Source organism: Hyperolius riggenbachi, chromosome 1 (genome assembly GCF_040937935.1).
Source record: "Hyperolius riggenbachi isolate aHypRig1 chromosome 1, aHypRig1.pri, whole genome shotgun sequence".
NCBI lineage: Eukaryota > Metazoa > Chordata > Amphibia > Anura > Hyperoliidae > Hyperolius > Hyperolius riggenbachi.
The window spans coordinates 504,896,825-504,920,764 of record NC_090646.1 but is presented as its reverse complement, the minus strand read 5'-3'; the positions used below and the strand labels follow the sequence as shown (position 1 = coordinate 504,920,764).

General features: G+C 42.7%; 1 protein-coding gene across 1 annotated transcript in view; it reads left to right on the top strand.

The window, feature by feature from the left end:
• The first annotated feature begins 810 nt into the window (after positions 1 to 810).
• LOC137532788 (adhesion G-protein coupled receptor D1-like) overlaps positions 811 to 23,940 on the top strand; it is an 853,822-nt gene continuing 830,692 nt past the window's right edge. The window contains exon 1 of the mRNA XM_068253730.1: positions 811 to 1,175. Within this exon, the coding sequence (XP_068109831.1) occupies positions 1,110 to 1,175 (66 nt within the window). The 5' untranslated portion in view covers positions 811 to 1,109. The remainder of the gene's footprint in view (positions 1,176 to 23,940) is intronic.

The window sequence follows — 23,940 nt, the reverse complement described above, 5'->3', positions numbered from 1 at the left end:
AGAGAGAGGCGTGAGAACCTGTCACTCCACTCGCTGAAAGAAGGTAAAGTATCACACAATGACACAGGACTGAGACCCCTTAGACCTCAGGCCTCCCCACGTCAGTGGGGTCATGGGGGCTATTGTTATGCCCTTGGTACTATAAGAATAGTTTTGTGCATCCTGCAATGCCAGGGTTTTCTTTTTTTCTGGTTGCCTGAAAGTTCTGGTTAACTGAGATCTGGTTGACTAAGACTCCACTGTACATCTATTTGTAAGTAACAAAAAAAAAACTTACATTAAAAGTTTTTGATTTTGTTTGGGGCTACCTGGGCACCTGGCTGACTTTACATGTTGCAAGCAATCCTTCTGTGATATTGAGCATGCGTTAATCGAATGCTCTTGAAATAATCAAAAGTATAATATGTTCCTAACCACAACAAAGCAGCGTAATTTCATTGTTCTGCTTTAGGTCACTGTTGGCCTTCATTCAGACTACGAACCCTTGACATTTTTGGCAGATGACCGAGCCATGGAATGGTTACATTTCTCTTCTGGATAGCAGCACACAGCTTCTAATCCCAGGCAGCCTGCAAAATGTGTGCTCTATTGACTTAACATTTCCCTATTGTTTCTAGCAGGCTGGTGTTAGGACCCAGCAAGGAGCTCGTGTAACGTAAGGTTATAAATAGTGTTGTGGACTAAGACAAACTTTGAGGAGTGAGCAGCATGACATCACTCAAGCCTTCTCTCCACCCTAGAATTTGTGGGATGGAGGTACACATTGTCAGAAATCTAAAGTCAGATTCTTCAGTGGTGACAAGATGAACAACAGATGCTCTGGGACTTAGAGCTGTGTGTTCTTTCCTTCTACCTGCAGCCAATCACGGATCTCTGACCAGCAGATGCTGACAGAAGAATAAGGAAGGAGGACATCAATAAGGGGTCAGGTACCTTTCACAAGATAGACACGAGCCACTCTGCAGTACCTGAATCACGTGGGAGCTCATGACTTTTGCTGTAGCACAGATACTTTCTAACAAGTTCAGGACATTTGCTCACAGCAGCTTTACCTCTGTGTGACATTGCTTTTGGAGAGCTGACACAGAGCAAGTGGATAGGAATCACTCATGGGGAGCTCACTGCACTTCTTATTTTGGATTGCGTCTCTATTTTTGCGATCGAGTGGAAATCAGGTAAATATAGATTTCTTTTTCTTTGGGATAAAAGTGCTCCAAACAATACCATGCAGTCTGAAAGTCCACCGAAGTCCACACAGTGGAATACAGCTGCAGCCTGTTAATAGTATTTAGAGGTCTAAAGATTCCATCATGTTGTTATTTTCATTCTGATATCTTTCGTTAGCTTTTGTTTACCTCTGCTAGTAAAAAAAAAGTAATCTAGTTTCTTGGAGCCAATAAAGTTTGTTTGCCATGCAGGTTATTTCTTGACTATTCACTGGTTTTGGGATTTGCCAATCAGTTAGAAGTTCATATTTGGCATTATTTACTAAACTCATTCACTAGGCCATTTATCTCCAGTAATGCAGGACGACTTAAAGGGAATCCAAGGTGAGAGGGATATGGAGGCTGACATGTTTACTTCCTTTTAAATAATGCACATTGCTTGGCTGTCCTGCTGATCCTCTGCCTCTAATACATTTAGTCAGAGACCCTGAACAAGCTTACAGATCAGCTGTCTATCACAAATCTGACAAGATTAGCTCCATGCTTGTTTCAGGTGTGTGATTTAGACCGTAATGACCAGAAAGTTCAGCAGGACAGCCAGGCAACTGTTATTGTTTCAGAGGAAATAAATATGGCAGCTTCCATAGGTCTCACACCTCAAGTGCTCTTTAAAGGATATCTGTGCTAAAAAAAAGTTATGTTTTACTTACCTGGTGCTTCTTTCAATCCCTGGCTGACTATCTGGTTCGATTGTGCAGTTCTGCTGCCCTCCAGTCTACCTCTTTCCCCTCCATAAGGCCGCCGACCACAGCCATGGTCGCATGTGCCCTGTGGCCAGGAGCGGTTTGTGCTTGCAGAGTTTAAGTCTTTATGTGCAAAAAGCTCAGAGCGCTCCTGGTAACGGGAGCACGATCACAACAGGCGCGCATGTGCAGAAGCCCACAGGCACAGCTGTGGATGGCAATCTTACGGAGGTGCTAGCATGTGATCGAATCTATTGCACAACATGTTTGATCAACAGTCATTTCTGGGCTAATATTGATGAAAACTATTAAACAGACAGGATGGAAAATCTCAGTTGATTAGGGGCGAGACAGGAGCGGCGGTAGATTGTTGGCCGATAGCTTTGCACTGCTTCCAGACGTTCTGGGGTTTGATCGACTTTCAACAGACTGCCTGTTGAAATGTATCGAAAATCGATGTGCTGTGCGTGGTAGGAATTGTCCCATCTCTGATCAGATTCTGTTCGGAGAATCAGATTCTGATCAGAGAGGGATCATTCGTTTTGCCATATCGGTTGGCAATGTTTGTGTGTATGGTCACCTTTACTGAAGAAAATGTGATGTGAAAGTATACAGTACATATATATCAAAACACGCTCTCGCTTTCTCTCTCTCTCTTACTCGCCCCTGCATATGGACACATTTACAACTTTACCATTTACCTTATTCATTCTACTTGTATCCATTTACCTCACAGAAGCTTATGAGCAGGAATGTTAAGGTTACCAGACAGAGCTTTATAACAGACCAGTTATACAAGTTGATTACTTCCCTATCAAAGTTCATTCTGGTGGTAGCAATTAGTACACTACACTTCATTGGATCTCAATCAGATTTTAGCAAAAACCTAATCAAATATTGATCAGGCAGTGAGATTATGAGCTACACAACTATGTAAGGCTGGGTTCACACATGAAAAGGTGTCCAGTCTTGTCCTGTCAGTTTCTGACAGTTGGCATCAGTTTTGTACGTGTTTCCATAGCTGTGTTCACACCTGAACCTGGACATTTACGGTTCGGTCCTGTTCTGTCATTTTTGTATGCGTTTCTATAGCTGTTCACACCTAAATCTGTACATTTCTAGTCCAGTCCTATCAGTTTTGTATTTATTTCAGGGTTTGTTCACACATAAAAGGTGTACATTTCCAGTCCAGTCTTATCAGTTTTGTATCAATTTTGTATGTCTCTATGGGTATGTTCACACATTAAACATGTATATTTCAGGTCCAGTCAGGTAAAACTGATAGAAAACTGATGCAAAACTGACAGGACAGTACAGGACCAGACTGGAAGTGTGCAAATTTATGTGTGAACCAGAGGAGATAAATCCACCACCCAATTGTGAAAACATTACCACCCCTGCCAATCATGCTTCCAGCCAATGTCAGGCTGTTAATCAATAAGCTGGCAGCAAATACATTTCCAACATGCGCTTCCAAAATGATCTAATCCCTAGGTTCTCAACACGTATTACGCGTACCCCAGGAGGTACTTTCGTTGGGCTCAGGGGTGTTTTGTAGTTTGTAAATCAATCTGTTATAGTAAGTTTTGATGTTAAAAAGGTTTCGGTAATCATGTAGAAACAAACCTGAGTAAGTATATATAATTGGTTAAAAGCATCAAAGAATGTCTGCAAAGCAGTTACACACAATTATAGAGCACTCCTAGCAAATAAATGTGCGTCAAGGGGTGTTTGATATAACCACATTAAGGGGGTACTTGGCTAATGCACTCATAGTAAAGGAGTACATGCTATAATGTTGAGAAACTAATCTACCTAATCTACTCTTAAAACTCATCTGCATATGGCCATCTTTAGAGATGATTGATATAACTTTTACTGCATCACATAGCAGGATAATGTTAGTTAGTCATAGTGTATGTTTAGAAACACTCTAATACAATTAGTTAAAAAACTATTCTTTTTTATCTAGCATGTTCTCATTCTACTCCTGGTCATTTTTTTTATTGGGGTTTGATTCCTCACATAATTTATATTTTACTATTTTTATTTGATAGCATACACGTATTAAAAAAAAATCTACTATTTTGCTCCAAATAATGAATAAGATAAGTTTCATTGGAAAACTTTTTTTTGCTGAAACAGGGTTGTATATTGATGCTATATGGTGTTGAAGGTTCCTTCTGTTTAGAAATGGTTGTTCCAACTTTTGTTTTAGTCCTATTGTTTTCAACCATGCACTTATAATCCTCAACCAGACATTTTAAAAAGAATACATATCCAGCATAATGAGTTAAGTAGACACTTTTTATGGCTGGGGTAACTGGATTCCCTGTACACATAAGGGTCTATGCATTTCCACCACCATCAGAGATAGGTTTACCAGAATTTGACCAATGCATGGCAAAATAAAATTGCTTTGGACCAATGAAGCTACTGTGTCAGTGGGTGAGCCTGTCAGCGAAGCAGTAAAGAGTTCCTTTGCCTCTGTTACTAGTTCACAAAGAGTCTCTGCGGCTCTGTTACCAGTTTACAAAGAGTCCCTTTGCCTCTGTTACCGGTTCACAAAGGGTCCCTTCGGCTCTATTACTAGTTCACAAACTGCTCTGTATACAGTGAAAGCCTGTGTTGTCCAGGAATTGTGTTGTTCAGGCCTATCCATTCATACGTGTTTTGGTGGTCACAACAAAATATCCACTGAGTGCTGTTCTTTTTATAATGATGGGGTTATGTGTTAGGTTTAAAAGTTCCAGTATATGTAACATGTTACAAATATCATACACCAGTGTTGAGTCCTTATTCCATTATAAAAACATAGACATGAGTGTTGTATGGTTATATTACGGGAAGGAAAGGGGTTGCAATTTAAAAATATTCACTTTTATTCCTAAAATATAGTAAGTAGTTCCACATAATAATTAAAGGGGCACTATGGTGAAAAATTGTCAAATTTAAAATATGTGCAAACATTGATAAATAAGAAGTATGTTTTTTTCCAGAGTAAAATGAACCATAAATTACTTTTCTCCTATGTTGCTGTCACTTACAGTAGGTAGTAGAAATCTGACAGAAGTGACAGGTTTTGGACTAGTCCATCTCTGCATAGGGGATTCTCAGCAAGGCTTTTATTCTTTATAAAGATATTCCCTAAAAAGCATTTAAACAATGATGCTGGCCAGCTTCCCTGCTCCCTACACAGTTTTTTGGCAGTTGGACTGAACAACTGCCATTCACTAAGTTCTTTTGATAATAAAAAAAAATCCCTCAGAATCCCCTATGAAGAGATGCTTAAAAACAAGAAGAGAATCGAGAGCCCAATATGGTGCAGTATTGTCAGGTAAAATGAAGAGTTCAATACAATTTTATGTGTATATACTCACAAACACGGGTTACCCATAGGCAACCACTTTAAATGCAGGTGGGGAGCATTAGGACCTGACCCCACTCAGGTTAAGAAGTTGCTCTCTGTAGATAGTAGATGGGGATGCACCCCTCCACCCAGGGTGGACTAGAAGATCAGCAAAAGCTCGGTATACAGAGGCGCCAGAGTAGAGTAAAACGTTTTAAAAACCATTTAAAAGCAGAGGGGGATGTTAGGGTGGACTTACCTCCCTCTTACAAAAAAGAAAACTCACTCGAGTCTCGATAAAACAGAATTGACAAATAATTTATTCAACTCCACAAATGCAATGCGTTTCGCGGGCGTGACCCCGCTTCCTCAGGCAAAAATGGGAGCACAACTCAGTGGGTCAAGCAGTAGGTTTGAGCGCCTCTGTACTAGACAAAAACTTGTCACTTTTGTCAGATTTCTACTACCTACTGTAAGTGACAGCAACATAGGAGAAAAGTAATTTATGGCTCATTTTACCCTGGAAAATAACGTACTTCGTTATTTGTATATGTTTGCACATATTTTATATTTTACAATTTTTTGCCATTGTGTTCCTTTAACTGTAACAATAGAATGCTCCTGAAGTTTATGGCTACCTTGAGATCAGACAGTAATTTTCAACTGACTTTTTCACGGGAAAAGCAGTCGCACAGGGCTGAATATATCAATTGATCTGCAGTAGTCATTTGGCAGTTTGCATTACGCTGAACAGTACAAAACAATTTAACTTAAACGTTTGATTAAACATTTCATTGCAATTGGGTGCTCTGTGTAGCTTCATTTAGTTTACAAATGATTGAGCAAGTGGTCCTTTTTAAAAATCACTCTGGGTTTGGGTGGCTGGCATATGCAAAGCAGGTAATTTAGGCGCCAAGGCGCTTCAGTAAAATGGGCGTCCCATAGACCATGCCAGCACCCAGATGGTAATTAGGGCACCAACACCTGATAGTTATCATAATTAGGTGGCGTGGATAGCGGTGAAGAGCAAATTTAGTGGCAACGGCGGTACTTATATTAGTTGAGATTGTGGCACAGGGATCGGTTAGGATAAGGCATCAATGTAAGGAGGGCTCAATGAGAATGAGGTCAGGTTAGGCAATAGTAAACTATTGGTAAAAATGACTGATATTTTACTATCGTAATTACATAGAGCCCAATTGTAGATAATTAGTAATTTTACGGATATTCTACTGCTGGCTATCCCCAGCTCCCAAATGACTGCACACCTTTTTTTCATGTATGCAGCTTATGACCATCTTTAGTTTTGCGGGCAAAACATTCTCCATCTGATTGATAAGAGCCAACAAATCAAACTGGCATATTTTCCTGTGCAGGGTTGTGATGTGAGGGCGAGTGAACTCTGCTGACCTCGGCTCGCTGTGTGAGGATGGCGTCACTTAATCAGTAGCATAGTCCTGTCCTCAACCTGTTTTGCCGTGTTTGATGCTCACACAGCATAAATGTAACACATTATTGTTTTGTAATGAGAATGAGACTTGGAGTCATGTGCGTAGTGCAGAAGGTCACAGCAGCCTGTGTATGATCTGAAGATACTAAACTGAAACCTGCTTGCTTTTAGTCACTGCATCATTGTTTTGTTCACTGCCTAACGAGAAAACAGGAATGGGATTCCTTTTGTAGCATAATAAGACGTGGCTTGCAAATCACCGGGCAGCGGACAGTATGTGGTCACGGCAAGCATAATGTATGGCAATCACACCGGGGAACCGTCCTCTGCTCACTCCCCTTGGCTTGACTTGCTCTATTCTTAGATGTTTTTTGTGACCACACAGAATGTTTGCTAACACCCACATACAGATTTTATTTCTATTAACACGTTGTGTTCTTTCCCCCCCTAGTTCTGAATACGAGCCTGGAGCTTTCACCTCAGCGAAGGGTTAAGACTTGTTGTGCCTCCTGAGAGGCGCATCCAGCTGCACTGCTCTCTCCATTCACTGCCTGCACATTACTATGTGACTTGTGTGAATAGGCAGCGGCACCATGGTGAAGTCTGCCTGGTATTTTTATGGATCTTTGGTCTCAGCAGACTAATGATCTGGTGAAAGGGGAAGGGAATGGAAATATACAGCCTAAACAGCAAATTAAGCGTTAACTATTTTAATGGCTCCATTATTATTTGTGTGTGTTAATTATCCTATGGTAGCTCACCTCTGCTGAGATGATTTATTACACATCCGACTCAGCTGCTGAGCCTGTTTAGCACAGTTGTGGTTGGTCAAAAGAATAAAACCTCTCTTTCACCTCCCTTCCCTCCCTCTCTCACTTCTCTGTCTCATTCCCTCTCTCTCCTTCCCTCCCTCCCTCTCTCTCCATTACTTATGGGAACTAGCTCCTATACTTTATACTAATGCTTCATAGTCTATAACGACTGTTGCATGGACCACGGAAACTGACAGTTTTCTTATTTCTACCATCTGTTCTTCTTTTAAAGCAAATCTGGTGTGATTTTTTTTTTTAAAGCAGATACTTACCTATAGAGAGGGAATGCTATTGGTCCTATAGTGCCTTCCCATTCCTCTCACAATCCCCCCATTCCAGTGACATTGCCCCTTTAGCAGAATTTGACCAATGGATCGAATACTGCTCTGTGCCGCCACAGGCAGCACTGTACTGCACGTGCGTGAGCGTGCTCTTTAGAGCATGCACAATCCTGTCTCCAGGAGCACTCGGGCTCCCGAACCCTTACAAAGTTTCCTGTAGCTGCAGATTCAAACAGCACAACTCCCAACTGTCCCTCTTTTGGAGGGACAGTCCCTCTTTGGGAACCCAGTACCTCTTTCTCCCTTATTTGCCCCTGTTTCAGGACTCGGCCTTGTGCAGAGCTTCTGTTCTCGCTGCCTGTCTGCTGGCCCCTCTGCCCGTCCTCAGTTGTCAGTCAGTGACATATTGCCCTGCTCGTCTCTCCTTTACAGCTCCCCTCACTCACTGCATGACGGCAGACACAGATCTGTAGATCATCAGTGTGGTGGCTCCAAGTGATGAGCGTGTGAGCGATGCCCAGCCTTAAACAGGAAGTCATCACTGGGCACCCCTCATTCACTCATCATTGTGAGCCACCACTCCGCTGATGATCTGCAGCTCTGTGTACGCAGATCAGATCAACCAGTGAAGGGGAAGCTCCAAAGGAGAGATCAACAGGGCTATATGTCACTGACATCATGCGGCAGGCAGATGGGCCAGAGTCAGGCAGTTGCAGGAGGACACAAGCAAAGTGGCAATTAGGAAACAGCTGATCTGCTGTCAGCTGCATGACCGCCCCAGCTCAAGCCCCACCCATGGCCACTGCTTATGTGGCCTGCCCAAAAATCCGGCCATGCTCCCGAGTTAATCCTGGTTTTATCCTGGCGGATTGTTTTGGCTGATTGCTGGTTCCAGGCATTGTTCTCCTACTCACCACTCCCGCTCCCTGCCACTATGTTATGCACATTGTCGTCTGCCCTCCTCCCCTGTCAATAGCAACAGAATGTGTCACTAGACTGGAGCCTGGCGTCTGTACAGCCTGTGCCCCACCAAGAGATGAAACCCCAATCCCTGCTGAGTGACAGTGCTTGTAATGTAATGTGTACACATTTACAAACACTGTCATTTAGCAGGGATCAGGGTTTCATCCCTTGGGCGACCATGTGGGGCACAGGCTGTACACGGTGACATGTCACTGACTTTTCCTCAGAGATCTCACAATCTTTTCCCTACTGTAGTCATGATTCCACCCTAGTCTAAAGGTGCCCACTAATTATACTATTGTTTTTGTCCAATCATACCATTTCTATGTAATATGAGGGACTACCTAAATTATCTATTCAAAATATATTTACTCAGGTTATGATTCTACTTACATAGATTTGGAAAGATTGGACAAAAAGATTGTACCATTAGTGTGCACCATAAGACTAATTTGGGGAGAAGCCATCTTTTTTCTAGTATGTTTTTGGAGTGTGGCAACAGGTGACTGTTGCTTGACAGTTTTCCAACTGACGGTGCAACAATCTACGTTTATATGACAATGTACAAATGTGGGAAAACTACAGCACTCTGATCAGAAGGAAGCTGCAGTGTCAGTAAAAGTAATTCAAGAAGGTGCCCAATCTCCATTCTTTGCACTCAGATGGCTCTGTGAACCTGTAGTGGATAAATAATGTAGGAAACAGGAAGACATTGATCAGCCACTCTGTTTATTTGCTGTGTTAAGTGACAAATAGCAAATATAACATACCAGTGCTGTAAGTTAGCTATCCACAAGGCGGGAGGGAGGCACCAAGATGTGGGTGTAGAGGCAAGAAGCAAGCAGCCATTTCACATCCTGTGACACTAAAGTGTTGTCGTGCTGGTGCCTCTGCAACCACCACTTTACCTGTGACTACCTGCCCACTGAGCCAGTTTACAGCAGTGAAATCTTGTACTTGCTGTTTGCTACTTAATGCAGAAAAGTAAACAGGAGTGTCTGATCAATGTCTTCCTGTTCTGTATGAGTCAGGCCTATCCTCTGTGAGCAACCTGTGTGGCTGGGTAGTGTAGTGGGCACCACTAGAGTCAGTTCCTATTCAGTAAGGAGTCCTTAGGCAAGACTCCCAAACACTGCAGGGTGGCCTCTTGAGAGCGTCCCAGTGGTTGCAGCTTTTGAGCGCTTTGAGTCACATAGGAGAAAAGGGCTGTATAAATGCTTGGATTATTATTATTATTATAAACTTTCCTGGGAATTAGTTGTTTTTTCGAGTAAAAAATGATCACTATTATATTTCCTTTACTGGAGGTTTCACACACAATGCCACCTCCACTTTCCATAGAGATTAACATGCCACTTGATTGAACAGCAGGAGCATGTGATATTCTGGTCTGATGATTGTCAGATCATGCTACTCACAGCTGAGCCATGTATATTGTATATGCAGTAAGTTAAGTGTAACTGAGGAAGTGTAAGATATTAAAAAAAAAAAAAGATCGATACTTACCAAAGAAGAGGGAAGCCTCTGGATCCTGCAGGGGCTTCCCATATCCTCCTGCCCCACCTTTCCTGCACATGGACCCCAGAACATATCCTGTGAAGAGCTTCTTGGATATGTAATTGTGGTCGTGCTCCTTTTCATGCAGCCACTGTATGAGGATCCCAGGCAGAAGCTGTGGTCTGGAGGAGGACGTGGGAAGCTTCTGGAGGATCTACAACCTTCCCTCTTCTTAGGTAAGTATCTCATGTTCTCACCTTACGACTGCCTAGCGCCAATTGGCGGTCGCAAGGAGGCTTCCCCAGGACTGCGTAACGCCAATTGACGTCAAGTCCTGGAGGAATGGCTTGCAGGGGATCCCCGCTTGAATTAAGGAGCTCCGTTCCAGCGGCCGCTATCAGACTTTTAGAACGGTGAAACCGCCATCTATTTATATTGTACAGTGCTGCTATCTACAGGGACAGCCGTGTCACTCGGCTGTCCCCTGGGGAGGCTCAGAGAGTGATCAGCTGATTGCTCTGATTGGCTGTCGGGGGGAGGGATAAATAAATAAAAATGCACATTTTTATTCAAAATTAAATAACATAAATTAATTAAGAAAACAACACAAATCTGGCAACAGTGATCAGACCCCACCAACCGAAAGCTCTGTTGGTGGGAAGAAAAGGGGGATGGTTCATATGTGTGCTGCATCATATGGCTTTGCAGCTAGCAGTTAAAGCTGCAGGGAACTTAATTGTTAAAAAATTTAGTCAGCTTAGAATTTAGTGAAATTGCAACTGTGGCAACAATACATTGTTCAGAGTACTGATAGTCCAGAGATTCTCACTTTGCTGCCCAGGCCAGAGCCATTATAACTCATGTTTAGGGATGAGTGAACCTGCCACATCCAAATTCAAGAAATGGTGTGCAAATCCCTGACTGATTTGGGGAATTTGAAATCTGGGCTTCAACAGTGCAGAGGGGTTCAGAGTGGCACAGGGGAGCAGTGTATTTAAGTAACCTGTCCGGGGCTCCATCCTCCCGGCCCTCCTTTCATTTTCCAGCTCCCAGGATTCCCTTCATCAATGGCTGTGTTATGACCAGTGGTGGCTCCAGGATTTTTTTTGGGACGGTGCTATGCAGGTGCCTGACCAACTTCTGGGGTAGCTGATGACCCGCGGCGCGAATGGGCATGGCCATGACCGGATGAGGGCAGAGCTAACTGTAATTTAAAGTGAACCCGAGGTGAGAGTGATATAGAGCCTGCCATATTTATTTCCTTTTAAACAATACTAGTTGCCAGCTTATCCTGCTGATCGATTTGGCTGCAGTAGTGAACTGAATTACACCAGAAACAAGCATGCAGCTAATCTTGTCAGTTCTGACAATATTGTCAGAAACCCCCGACCTGCTGCGTGCTTGTTCAGGGTCTATGGTTAGAAGAATTAGAGGCAGAGGACCGGCACGGCAGCCAGGCAACTGGTATTGCTTAAAAAGAGATACATATGGCAGCCTCAATATTATTTTCACCTCGGGTTCCCTTTAAAAGTGAAACGCAAAGACAGTGGGCCCAAGTTTTGGTGACCCTTTCCCCAGAAAATTCACATAATACACATAATGTGAGCAGATTTGCCCAGAAAATACGTTCAATCATGTCGGCAGATTTGACCCAAAAACACGTTCAATCATGTGGCAGACTTGACCAGAAAATACGTTCAATCATGTCGGCAGATTTGACCAAAAAACACGTTCAATCATGTGGCAGACTTGACCAGAAAATACGTTCAATCATGTGGCAGATTTGACCAGAAAATACTTCAATCATGTCGGCAGATTTGACCAGAAAATACATGCAATCATGTGGCAGATTTGAACAGAAAACACTTCAATCATGTGGCAGATTTGACCAGAAAACACTTCAATCATATGGCAGATTTGACCAGAAAACACTTCAATCATATGGCAGATTTGACCAAAAAACAGTTCAATCATGTGGCAGACTTGCCCAGAAAATACACCTGTTAATAAATAAAAAAAAAATTTACTCACCTGCTGAGGAACTCCTGTCCCGGCCTCCATCCGGGGCGCAGCTCCCGCGATCCTCTGCCAGCCAGCAACTGAAACTCCCGCGCTGAGAGCAGGGCTACGGGAAAATGGCGCCTGAAGCCCTGCTCTGCAGACTCGAAGTCTCCAGAGCAGGGCTTCGGACGCCATTTTACTGTAGCCCTGCTCTGCCGCTGCCGGAGCTGTGGGCTGCTGCTGCCAGTGAACTGACGTGGCGTCTATTAGACACCGAAAGTCAGTTCACTCTGGGGGGTGCTAATAGGGCGCTTGGACAAATTTAGGGGTGGCTTCAGCACCCCAAAGCACCCCCCTGGCGCCACAACTGGTTATGACATTAGCAGGGACAAGACCGAAGTCAAGTAGGGTACCTGTAGGATACAGTCATACAGAATACACTCACCCACAGCTCCCATGTGCCACCCTGCTTTCCATATGACGACCTTTTGTATTGCTTTTTCACAAACTCTGGGGAGCTGTGAAGTACCTTGGTTTGCCTGCAAACCAGATTTTGGCGAACCTGCCTGTTCATTCCTACTCATGTTCATCTCCTGCATTAATCCATTGACTGGAAGTTAACTTTGGCGCTCCTATCTGCCAGCTTCTGTTAGGAATTGTGTAAAATAGCTGTGTTTTATATGCACATAAAAGCAAAGTAAACAAAGCATGAAAATGTCAATCCTTGTTATATACAGAGCTGAACTGAGAACACTGTGCTTTTCTCTGCAAACGTGGATTTCTATGTAGCTCTAAAGAGTATGGGAGCTGCCATCTTTATTTATTTTTTTAATTTCCAGCTGCCAGGCTGTCATGTTGAGCCTTTGTTTTTAGTAGTAGCAATGGGTGCCTCCATATTCCTCTCGGTTCAGGTTTCCTTTAAGAAGTTTTCTGATGCAGGATTTATTTGAATGCTTTGCTATTTCCGAGCAGCAGGGGGGGGGGGGGGGGGGGAATTACAGATAAGCTGCTCAGCTATAGAAAATCAGTCTTCTCACTGTTCTTGCATTGCATTGCCTTTTGTGTGATAGAATTGATAAATGTTCTCCAGTAATTCTGAGATCTGTCAAGCCAAACTATGTTTATAATAATATGACAATAACAAGTAAGCCGACTCTTGAGCTGGCCCTTAAAACATTCTTTCTATTTGTTTTCTTGTAATTTGGGGATTGTTTATTTTAAGACATTTGCTATTTTGTTTAGCGTCTGAGATGCAGAAAATAGATCTTTCGCTGACTGTAGTAGAACTCTGAGTTTTTCAAGCAGTCATTTATGTGTACAATAGCTACTTATGAAGGCTTATGACCAACAAAAAAACATAAAACTACCTGGATGCGGAGAATTCCTGTTGGATATTATTTTTGTTCCTAGATACAGTAGTCTAATGCTTCCAAAAACCGAGAACAGTAAGATTTCTAGGAGTGCACTGGAAAAATTCATTTAATATCATATAAAGTTGAATGTTTTCAGCTTTAAAAAAGGCAAATTACGTTTTAACTTTCTTCTTCTATCTATGCTATTTATTTAACCACTTGAGCACTTTGCCGCGATTTCGGCAAAACGGTCAAGCACTAGCTCTTTTGAAAGCGCTACTGCAATAGAACCCTATGGGCCCATTCTCACTTTGGCGATTTGCATTGATCGACTGCGATTAACGCAAATCGCTAAAAAAAAATTTGTATCCTGCACCATTTTCAGGCGATTTTCCGGCGATCGTGTTTAGTGCTACAGAAACGCTAATCGCGATCCCGGAAAATCAAGTGTGTATGCCGATTTTTGCCATTAATCGCCAAAAATCGCCGCAGCAAAACGCTAGTAAAATCGCTAGCGTGTTGCGTTTTGTAAGCGTGAATGGGGCCTAAGGGTTTTTCCCAATCAGGAGGAATTTTGACATTTCAGCACGGATTCCATTCATTTGGCAATAGCTTTATCACTTCTAATCACTTCTAATTCTACCACACTTTATTTCATTCTAATCTAATTCATACATTTTCTTTTTTCTTTTAGCCTTTCTTTGGGTGCTACACTTTTTTGCGAAGAATTATTTTATTTTGTATGCATTTTAAAAATAAGAATTTTTAAAAAAAAATTAATTATTTCTCAATTTTTAGCCATTATAATTGTAAAATAAAATGCGCTTGTGTAGATGTGTGTTCCTAGTAGAAATTATTGTGACAAAATTTTATTTTAAAATAAAGGTGTATTTTTTCCATTTTGGGTTTTGGGTTTTCTCTATTAATAATTACATTATAACAGTAATACATGGCATACATATTAAAAAAGTGAAGTCCCAAAGGTAACAACTTTTTTTTTGAATTTTTACAAGTGTGTTAAATGGGGCAGAGGAGGGGACAGAAGGGGTTAAGAGCATATTACAGGTATAGAAATTTTATTTTGTAATATTTTTCATGTAATATTCTTTTTTGTCCACAAAATGTCCCCACACAGTCTCCTATCTACTTAGAATGCTAATTCACAATATTCTAACCTAGAAAGAAGTGACAGTTTGTTTTTTCAAGATGAATTGCAACAGTGATCATTTATTCAGTAGACACTTTGATTGGCTTTGGAAACACATGTTCCTATTTACCAATCTGTGCACTGCCATGTGATGCCGGGAGCGCACCACTCGTGAAAACAGAGAGATGAGTATTGATGTCCCTGGGAGCTAAGAGGAAGTTTTCAGGGACGTAAATTGGTGAAAGGGTACCTGAGCTAACGTAATATGCTAAAATAAACATGTGTGTAGATTGCCAAGCACACATTTAACAAGGCTGTGTTGTTTTTTTTCTCTGAAGAGGTTAACAATTCAGGTATGCAAAGCACAGTTTCTCTCTAGTTGGAGTTGGACTATAGCATAACTCTCAGAGATAAGTAATTACAAGCTATACAAGTTTTGGCTGACAGAAAACAACTTGAGTGCATGGATAGAATTGGCTTTGGGACACTTAACCACTTACTGTTCCTGGACGCGAGTCTCACGTCTAGTTTAGTGCTTCTGAAGATTTCTGGACATGAGACTCACAGCCTGCACTAATTACCGTCTCCACATGATTGCATGCATGCACGCACACTCCCACGAGTGCACAAGCGCCCCTCCACACTCTTGCACACTGGAATACACACTGTACAAAGCAGTCAATAAAGTTGCAAAAAAAAGTTAAAAAAGTTACATTAAAAAGGTTTCAAGCTTTTGAGGACCTCTGCCACATCTTTCAAAGTAAACTTATTCCACCTAATTATGAAGGAAAACTCAGACATGAGCAGTGGCATAGGAATGGAGGATGCAGAGGTTGGGAATGTACTGGGGCCCCTGGATCAGAGGGGCCCACGAGGACCCCCCCCCCCTTAATTACTGTATTAGATCTTCAAGTGGTACTATGCTAGTAATGATCACCTCTATATCTGCATTAAATCTTAGTAGTCATTAACAAACAGTAAGATAAAACCTTCCTCTGATTAAAACACTTTGATACTGCATCTGTTTTTGGTAGGTTTTGGTGCTGCATATGCATTGTTAAGTACTTGAGGGGGCCCAATGTAAAATTCAGGTTGAGGGCCACAGCTCCTTAGCTAGTCATAAATTATGTTGGTCCCTTTCTCCCTCATGCTGCTCCTACTAACCAACTGTCATCTATAGTCATGTGGTGTAGGTCACAGGGTGAGTAGGTGCTGGTCTAGTGGCCACTAGCCAATGGGTAGCCTGGTGAAGGAAAAAGGGAAGGGCACAATTTTCTGAGTTTCACGCCAGTTTCATACAGGTGTGAGATGTACTTTGAAGTCTCATTCATGCTTCCAGGTGGTTGGGATACTACAGGAAATGGCAGTAAATGTGTGGTGAAAGAAGCCTGTCTTTCCTTCATGTGTGCATAGAGGCTATCAGAACTCTTTATTTGATTTAAAAAAACTGCCAGATGACTTGCAGTGCCAAAGTTCCATGCTCATATCCAAAGTATGATCATATCTGCAATAACCTTTTTATGTACTCCTCATGTTTGGATTTCCTCCGGTTGCTGTTTTTCTCCCACACACCAAATGCAGACTGACAGATTACTTGTAGTCCCTTGTAACTGACCCTAGACTGTGGTTATATTGGGAAACCCATTGATGCAGTCAGTAACGTAACCATCTCAGTGTTTTCTGAAAGGTAGTGTACAAAATGTCTGCAATTAACAAATATATAATTATTCTAACCTCATCATTTCCCCACTTTTCACCGGATAAGTTAGCCTAATTATAAGGGAGATTCCAACTTTTGCTTTAAAGGAAATATGGGTAAAAAAATCAGTTTAACTTACCCGGGGCTTCTTATAGCCCCCTGAAGTCATCCTGTGCCCACCCTCCTGCATGCCCACGTCTCCTCCCTGCATCCCTGTGCACTGCAGTGTTCTGCACATGTGCAGTATGGAAAAAGCTCTACTGCGCAGGTGCGGACCGCTTCTGGCAACAGGAGCGCAATCAGGGTGCTGGGCATGCACAGCAGCAGCTTTGAGGGGGCCGCCACTGCTCACTGGAGGGTCGAGAAGGACTGCTTTTTTTAGGCTTTAGTAACCCTTTAAAATTGCTATATACATTTATCAGTGCTGCATGCGAGAGGGATATGGTGGCTTTCATATTTATTTCCTTTCAAACTATACCAGTTGCATTTAATTACAAAATTGCAGTATTCTGGCATCAGTAGTGTCTGAATCACACACATGAAACCAACATATAGCTAATAATTTCAGATTTTTGGCAGAAACCTCTAATCTGCATGCTTTTTCAGGGACTATGGCTAAAAGTATTAGAGGCAGAGGATCAGCAGGATAGGCAGGCAACTGGTATTGAGGAAATAAATATTGAAGCCTCCATATTTCTCTCACTTCAGGTTCTCTTTAATGTTATTAAAGGACACCCGAGGCGAAAATAAATTAATGAAATAAACGATTGTATCTATCTTCCTTCCCAAAAAAAAATGACTTTTTAAGATATTCTACAGTTTTATTTTATGTTTAAAGATTGTGTTCCCATGCCACCTTGCAGCCCACACAGACTTTCAATAAGCTCAGGTTTTTTTTGCAACCATGATGTCAACAGCACTATGTTTAGAATACTGACTGTCCATAAATCCCTTGCTGCATAATTAATTAACTGCGCAAAGCAAGAACCATTGTTACTAATTTTGACACCTCATAAATAAATTGTCTAGCACAAAATTGTGAGACTTCATTACTCCTGTTTCTGTTATGCTATGTACACACAATACAATTTTCTGACAGATTTACTGTCAGATCGACTATTTCCATCAGGTCCAATCTGATTTTCGAGCAATTTTCTGTTCACGCCTATGGAATATCGATTGGAAATACCGGTAATCGATCTGGCAGTAAATCTGTCAGAAAATAGTATGTGTACCTAGCATTAAGGAGGGGTCACACTTGCATCTGTGGGAATCACAGACGATTCCTCGCAGGCTGTTTGCCACACAATTGTGCGCTTTGGGGTGAATTTTAACAGGTTGTATGTTTTTTTTTTTTTTGCTATGTGGAATTGAAGATGCCCCCTGAAAACACAGCAGCACCATAGACAATCAGTGCATGGGTTTCCGCATGTGGTTTTGGTATGAGGTAAAATGCTGCAGTTTTTCTTAAGTGTGACTCCTGCATTAGCAATAATACAGAATGGCTATGTTTTATATTGACATATCAAACTGAAATAAGGTTTGCCATTAATCCCTGCAACTAGCAGTATATAATCAGACTGACTGGATTGCGCGTACGTTAAAAAAGGGCGCCGGGAAAAAAGGGCGCAGGGTTTTAAATGATAATGATGAATAACGTTTAAAAAAAATTTGTGCTATATTTCGTTTAAAAATAATGTTTTATAAAGTTATAAATCATTAAATAATGTGTATGAGATCGGCAATTTTAAAAACGTTAATCTTCCCTGTTTAAAAAGTGAAATTTATAATAACGTTTTATAAAACATTAATAAGAATTTTACTAAGGCTATACCTAACCCTACTCTCACACAGAACCCTCCCTGTACCTATCCCTAACCCCTAGACCCCCCTGTTGGTGCCTAAACCTAAGACCCCCCCTGTTGGTGCCTAAACCTAAGACCCCCCTGTTGGTGCCTAAACCTAAGACCCCCCTGTTGGTGCCTAAACCTAAGACCCCCCCTGTTGGTGCCTAAACCTAAGACCCCCCCTGTTGGTGCCTAAACCTAAGACCCCCCTGTTGGTGCCTAAACCTAAGACCCCCCTGTTGGTGCCTAAACCTAAGACCCCACTGGTGGTGCCTAAACCTAAGACCCCCCTGTTGGTGCCTAAACCTAAGACCCCCTGTTGGTGCCTAAACCTAAGACCCCCCTGGTGGTGCCTAAACCTAAGACCCCCCTAGTGGTGCCTAAACCTAACACCCTCCTGGTGGTGCCTAAACCTAAGACCCCCCAGTGATAAGCATTAATAACGTTTTAAAAAAAATATGGTGTGGTTTTTCGTTTAAAAGACCCCCCTGTTGGTGCCTAAACCTAAGACCCCCCCTGTTGGTGCCTAAACCTAAGACCCCCCCTGTTGGTGCCTAAACCTAAGACCCCCCTGTTGGTGCCTAAACCTAAGACCCCCCTGTTGGTGCCTAAACCTAAGACCCCACTGGTGGTGCCTAAACCTAAGACCCCACTGGTGGTGCCTAAACCTAAGACCCCCCTGTTGGTGCCTAAACCTAAGACCCCCCTGTTGGTTCCTAAACCTAAGACCCCCCCTGTTGGTGCCTAAACCTAAGACCCCCCTGTTGGTGCCTAAACCTAAGACCCCCCTGGTGGTGCCTAAACCTAAGACCCCCCTGGTGGTGCCTGAACCTAAGACCCCCCTGTTGGTGCCTAAACCTAAGACCCCCCTGTTGGTGCCTAAACCTAAGACCCCCCTGTTGGTGCCTAAACCTAAGACCCCCCTGTTAGTGCCTAAACCTAAGACCCCCCCTGTTGGTGCCTAAACCTAAGACCCCCCCTGTTGGTGCCTAAACCTAAGACCCCCCTGTTGGTGCCTAAACCTAAGACCCCCCTGTTGGTGCCTAAACCTAAGACCCCCCTGTTGGTGCCTAAACCTAAGACCCCCCTGTTGGTGCCTAAACCTAAGACCCCCCTGTTGGTGCCTAAACCTAAGACCCCCCTGGTGGTGCCTAAACCTAAGACCCCCCTGGTGGTGCCTAAACCTAAGACCCCCTGGTGGTGCCTAAACCTAAGACCCTCCTTGTGATGCCTAAACCTAAGACCCCCCAGTGATAAGCATTAATAACGTTTTAAAAAAAATATGGTGTGGTTTTTCGTTTAAAAGACCCCCCCTGTTGGTGCCTAAACCTAAGACCCCCCCTGTTGGTGCCTAAACCTAAGACCCCCCTGTTGGTGCCTAAACCTAAGACCCCCCTGTTGGTGCCTAAACCTAAGACCCCCCTGGTGGTGCCTAAACCTAAGACCCCCCTGTTGGTGCCTAAACCTAAGACCCCCCCTGTTGGTGCCTAAACCTAAGACCCCCCTGTTGGTGCCTAAACCTAAGACCCCCCTGTTGGTGCCTAAACCTAAGACCCCCCTGGTGGTGCCTAAACCTAAGACCCCCCTGGTGGTGCCTAAACCTAAGACCCCCCTGTTGGTGCCTAAACCTAAGACCCCCCTGGTGGTGCCTAAACCTAAGACCCTCCTTGTGATGCCTTAACCTAAGACCCCCCCAGTGATAAGCATTAATAACGTTTGAAAAAAAATATGGTGTGGTTTTTCGTTTAAAAATGTTTAAAAAAAAAAAATTGTACGGTTTTTCGTTTAAAAGTAATGTTTTAAAAAATATTGTACTGTTTTTCGTTTAAAAATAATGTTTAAACAATTATAAATCATTAAATAATGGGTAATCATGAGAAGCAGTTATAAAACATTAAAAGTCTCCGGGCGCCGCTTTTAAAACGTTATTTTTCTCCGGCGCCCTTTTTTCCTGTTGAGCGCCCATTAAACGATATTTATTATGGGAGTGAATGGCGGCGCCCTTTTTGTCCACCTGCCTCATGCGCCCAAATTTCCTGCTTCCCTGGATTGCATTGTGTTGGTATTTCCCTTTACCTGAGAGCTGAGATTGTTCATCTCAACTCATTTTTATTTCTTGCTGACTTACTGAAAATATGTCATATGTTCTATGAGGAGAAAAGATAAGTAAGAAAACAGAAGTAAAATACACTGGGACCTATGATAATTACCATATATTCCGGCGTATAAGACGACTGGGCATGTAAGACGACCCACAACTTTTCCAGTTAAAATATACATTTTTGGATATACCCGCCCTATAAGACTACACCTCTTGCCTCTTGGACATTTGTATACTGTATGTACTGGTGCTATACTGTATAAACAGGTACAGATACTGGTGCTGTACTGTATGTAGTACCCAGCATGCAACAACCAGCCAATCACAGCAAACAATTGGCTGGTTGTTATATACAAAGCCTGCTTGGATTGGTCAGCTATCCCTGTCTCCAAGACTATCAAAGCGGTAGCGCAAACATGCTTTTTCACCTGTCTGGCCCACCCTTGTATACTATTACCTCCTTCTCTGCCTCTGAGATCTCGCACCTGCGCAGCTTCACTGTAGTCCTCAGGAGGGAGATTTGAGAGGCAGAGAAGGAGGTACGGTAATAGGATACAAGGACAGGCCAGATGGGTGAAAGAGGCATGTTTTTCTTGGCACAGCGCTGCTCTCTTTTTTTTCCATACCCCAGGGCCCCAGACTCCTGCAGCTTGCTCCACCTTTCACTTACACCTTTCCAGTGAGGTGCCCCCTCGCCTCGTCATTGGGACCACGTTAAGTCACTTTTTTCCACGAATCCTGGTGAGTTGCTTTTCTTCTACCATACTTGTACAGCACCGCCCTGTACAAGTGCGCTGCGCTGCTTTCATACGGTCGACGCATAGGGTGGCGATGTGACCACGGACATTTTTAAGCTCCCTTCACCATATGCGGCAACTGCAGATTCTCCAGACCAGCTCGGAAGTTTCAGCACCTGCCCTATAAGATGACACCCAGGGTATAAGACGACCCCCGACTTTTAAGAAGATTTTCCTGTGTTAAAAAGTAGTCTTATACGCCAGAATATACTGTATATTATTTATAGGCAATTAGGATTTAAAAAGATTAAAAAAAAAGAATACATTTGATAACTTTGTTAACTTGTATCTGTTTTCCAATTTTAACATCTTGAGTGCTGTGATATGACTAGAGATGGCCAATTCGATGATAAAATTGCTAGCTTGCATGTAAGTTTAAGTAAGGCCCCGTTTACACTTAGTCAGTTACTCTCAGTTATAACTGAAAGGACAACATATTTTCAAAGTAATACCCATGTTATCCTATGGCACCTTTCACACTTAACGCGCTTTAACTGAAATATTTTTCACAATGCATTGTTATGGGGAAGAAAAAAAAAGTGTACCAACTAATTAAGTGTATATGGGGCCTAGGCTTGGTTCACACATAAAAAGGTGTCCAGTCAGTTTTTGACAGTTGGAATCAGTTTTGTATGTATTTCTATGGCTTTGTTCCTACGTAAATCTGTACATTTCCGGTCCAGTCCTGTCAGTTTTATATCCTCTGGGTGTGTTCACACAGGTGTACATTTCCGGTCCAGTCCTGTCAGTTTTATATCAGTTTCCTCTGGGTGTGTTCACACAGGTGTACATTTCCGGTCCAGTCCTGTCAGTTTTATATCAGTTTCCTCTGGGTGTGTTCACACAGGTGTACATTTTCGGTCCAGTCCTGTCAGTTTTATATCAGTTTCCTCTGGGTGTGTTCACACAGGTGTACAGTTCCGGTCCAGTCCTGTCAGTTTTATATCAGTTTCCTCTGGGTGTGTTCACACAGGTGTACAGTTCCGGTCCAGTCAGGTAAAACTGATTGAAAAGTGATGCAAAACTGACAGGACAGGACAGGACAGGACTGAACTAGAAATGTACAGATTGATGTGTGAACCAAGCCTCAAAGGCCATGTTCACAGTGTGGTGCGGCACAACGGCCACATTAAAATCCACCACCTATGTGCGATATTGCAGTGCGGCAGGTGTGGCATAACAGCGTGCAGTGTGTTACCGCAAAATGCATGCATGAACAGTGGCAGTGAAGCATACTTTTAATTGACTGTGTGCTTCACCGTATATGGTGCAACACGCTGATAATGTGCAGGGCTGCTTTCCCATTCCATTGTGTTCCTGCTGTCACCTAGCCTATTGCAAATTGTATGCAGCTTGGACTTGGGCCAGTCATATGCACTTCCTGCAGATTTTGATTGTCCAACTCCAAACTGCATACAATTTGCATGAAATCTGTGTGCAAGCTGGAATTATTAGCTTGAGGATAGGAACACACTTGGCAGAAAAGCTAGTGTGTCAATGGGCCACATAAAAAAACACACACGTTTGAGTTTTGCAATGTGCGTTTTTAAAAACGCTGAACTTGCTGCATATTTTACCAAAACACATCTAAAACGCACCTAATGTATGCCAATGGTGACGTAGAGGTGTAGCGTTTAGTATGCTTGTTTGTATAGGTTTAAAAAAAAACAAGTTTAGTGATGTATTCCCAGTTCCTGTTGATTTCCTAGCGATTTGCATAAAACGCATATAAAAGTTCATACAAAACACACAAAAACACATATGCAATTTTACTGTGCGAAATACAAATGCATCAAGACGAAAGCAAAATGCACTTAAAACGCAAACACACTAAAAGTGCATGCAAAGCTTAAAACGCACAAACGCATATGCAGCAAAATGCAACCTTTCACACAACGCCTAGCGTGTTCCCAGCCTCAGTATATGCGACACAGTGAGGGGATAAAGTTCAGCGCTGGTTTCCCGTTCTGTTCCTGCTGTTACAGGGAATGCAACGCCCACTGTGATTCTAGCCTGATTGCTTGCATATGCTTTACACAAAATAGTGAAACTTAAATTATTTGGCCATTTTCTGATCCACAGGAAACGTTCCTTGAAAAGGTCTGGTGTTTTAACCCATTATAAGCCACAGAATAAAAATAATTTTACATTGCAATGTAGAGCATAATAATGTAGAGCACATGGAAACATGCTGAAATAGCAGTTATTGAGCAAAGGATGGGCATTCTGTATTTTTGCCAATTGGCATGAATGCGGTGGCAGCCCCAGGACCACTCCAGGCCGATCAGCGTGAAGTGCTAGGGGCGGGGATTGCAGGGAACCACGCGCGCCGCTGCACGCACATCCCCGCTGGAATGACAGAGCTCCTTTTCGCCATTAGTCTCCCAGCGGCGATACTGCCGTGAAATAAGACTGTACAGATCTAAAGCAGCGCTGTATTGGGGACAGCCGTGCCACTCGGCTGTCCCCTGGGGGAGACAGGAGCAATCCGCTGTCATAGGCTTCACCGATCGCTGTTATTGGCTGGCGCTGAGATGGAGGGAGGGAGGGGGAAGAAAAAATTATTAATTATTATTAAAAAATAGCCTGGTCACTAGGGGGGTTTAACACCGTGGTCCTTAAAGAGACTCTGTAACAATATTTTGTGCCTTATTTCTTCTGTCCTATAAGTTACTATACCTTAAAGAGACTCTGTAACAATATTTTGTGTCTTATTTCTTCTGTCCTATAAGTTA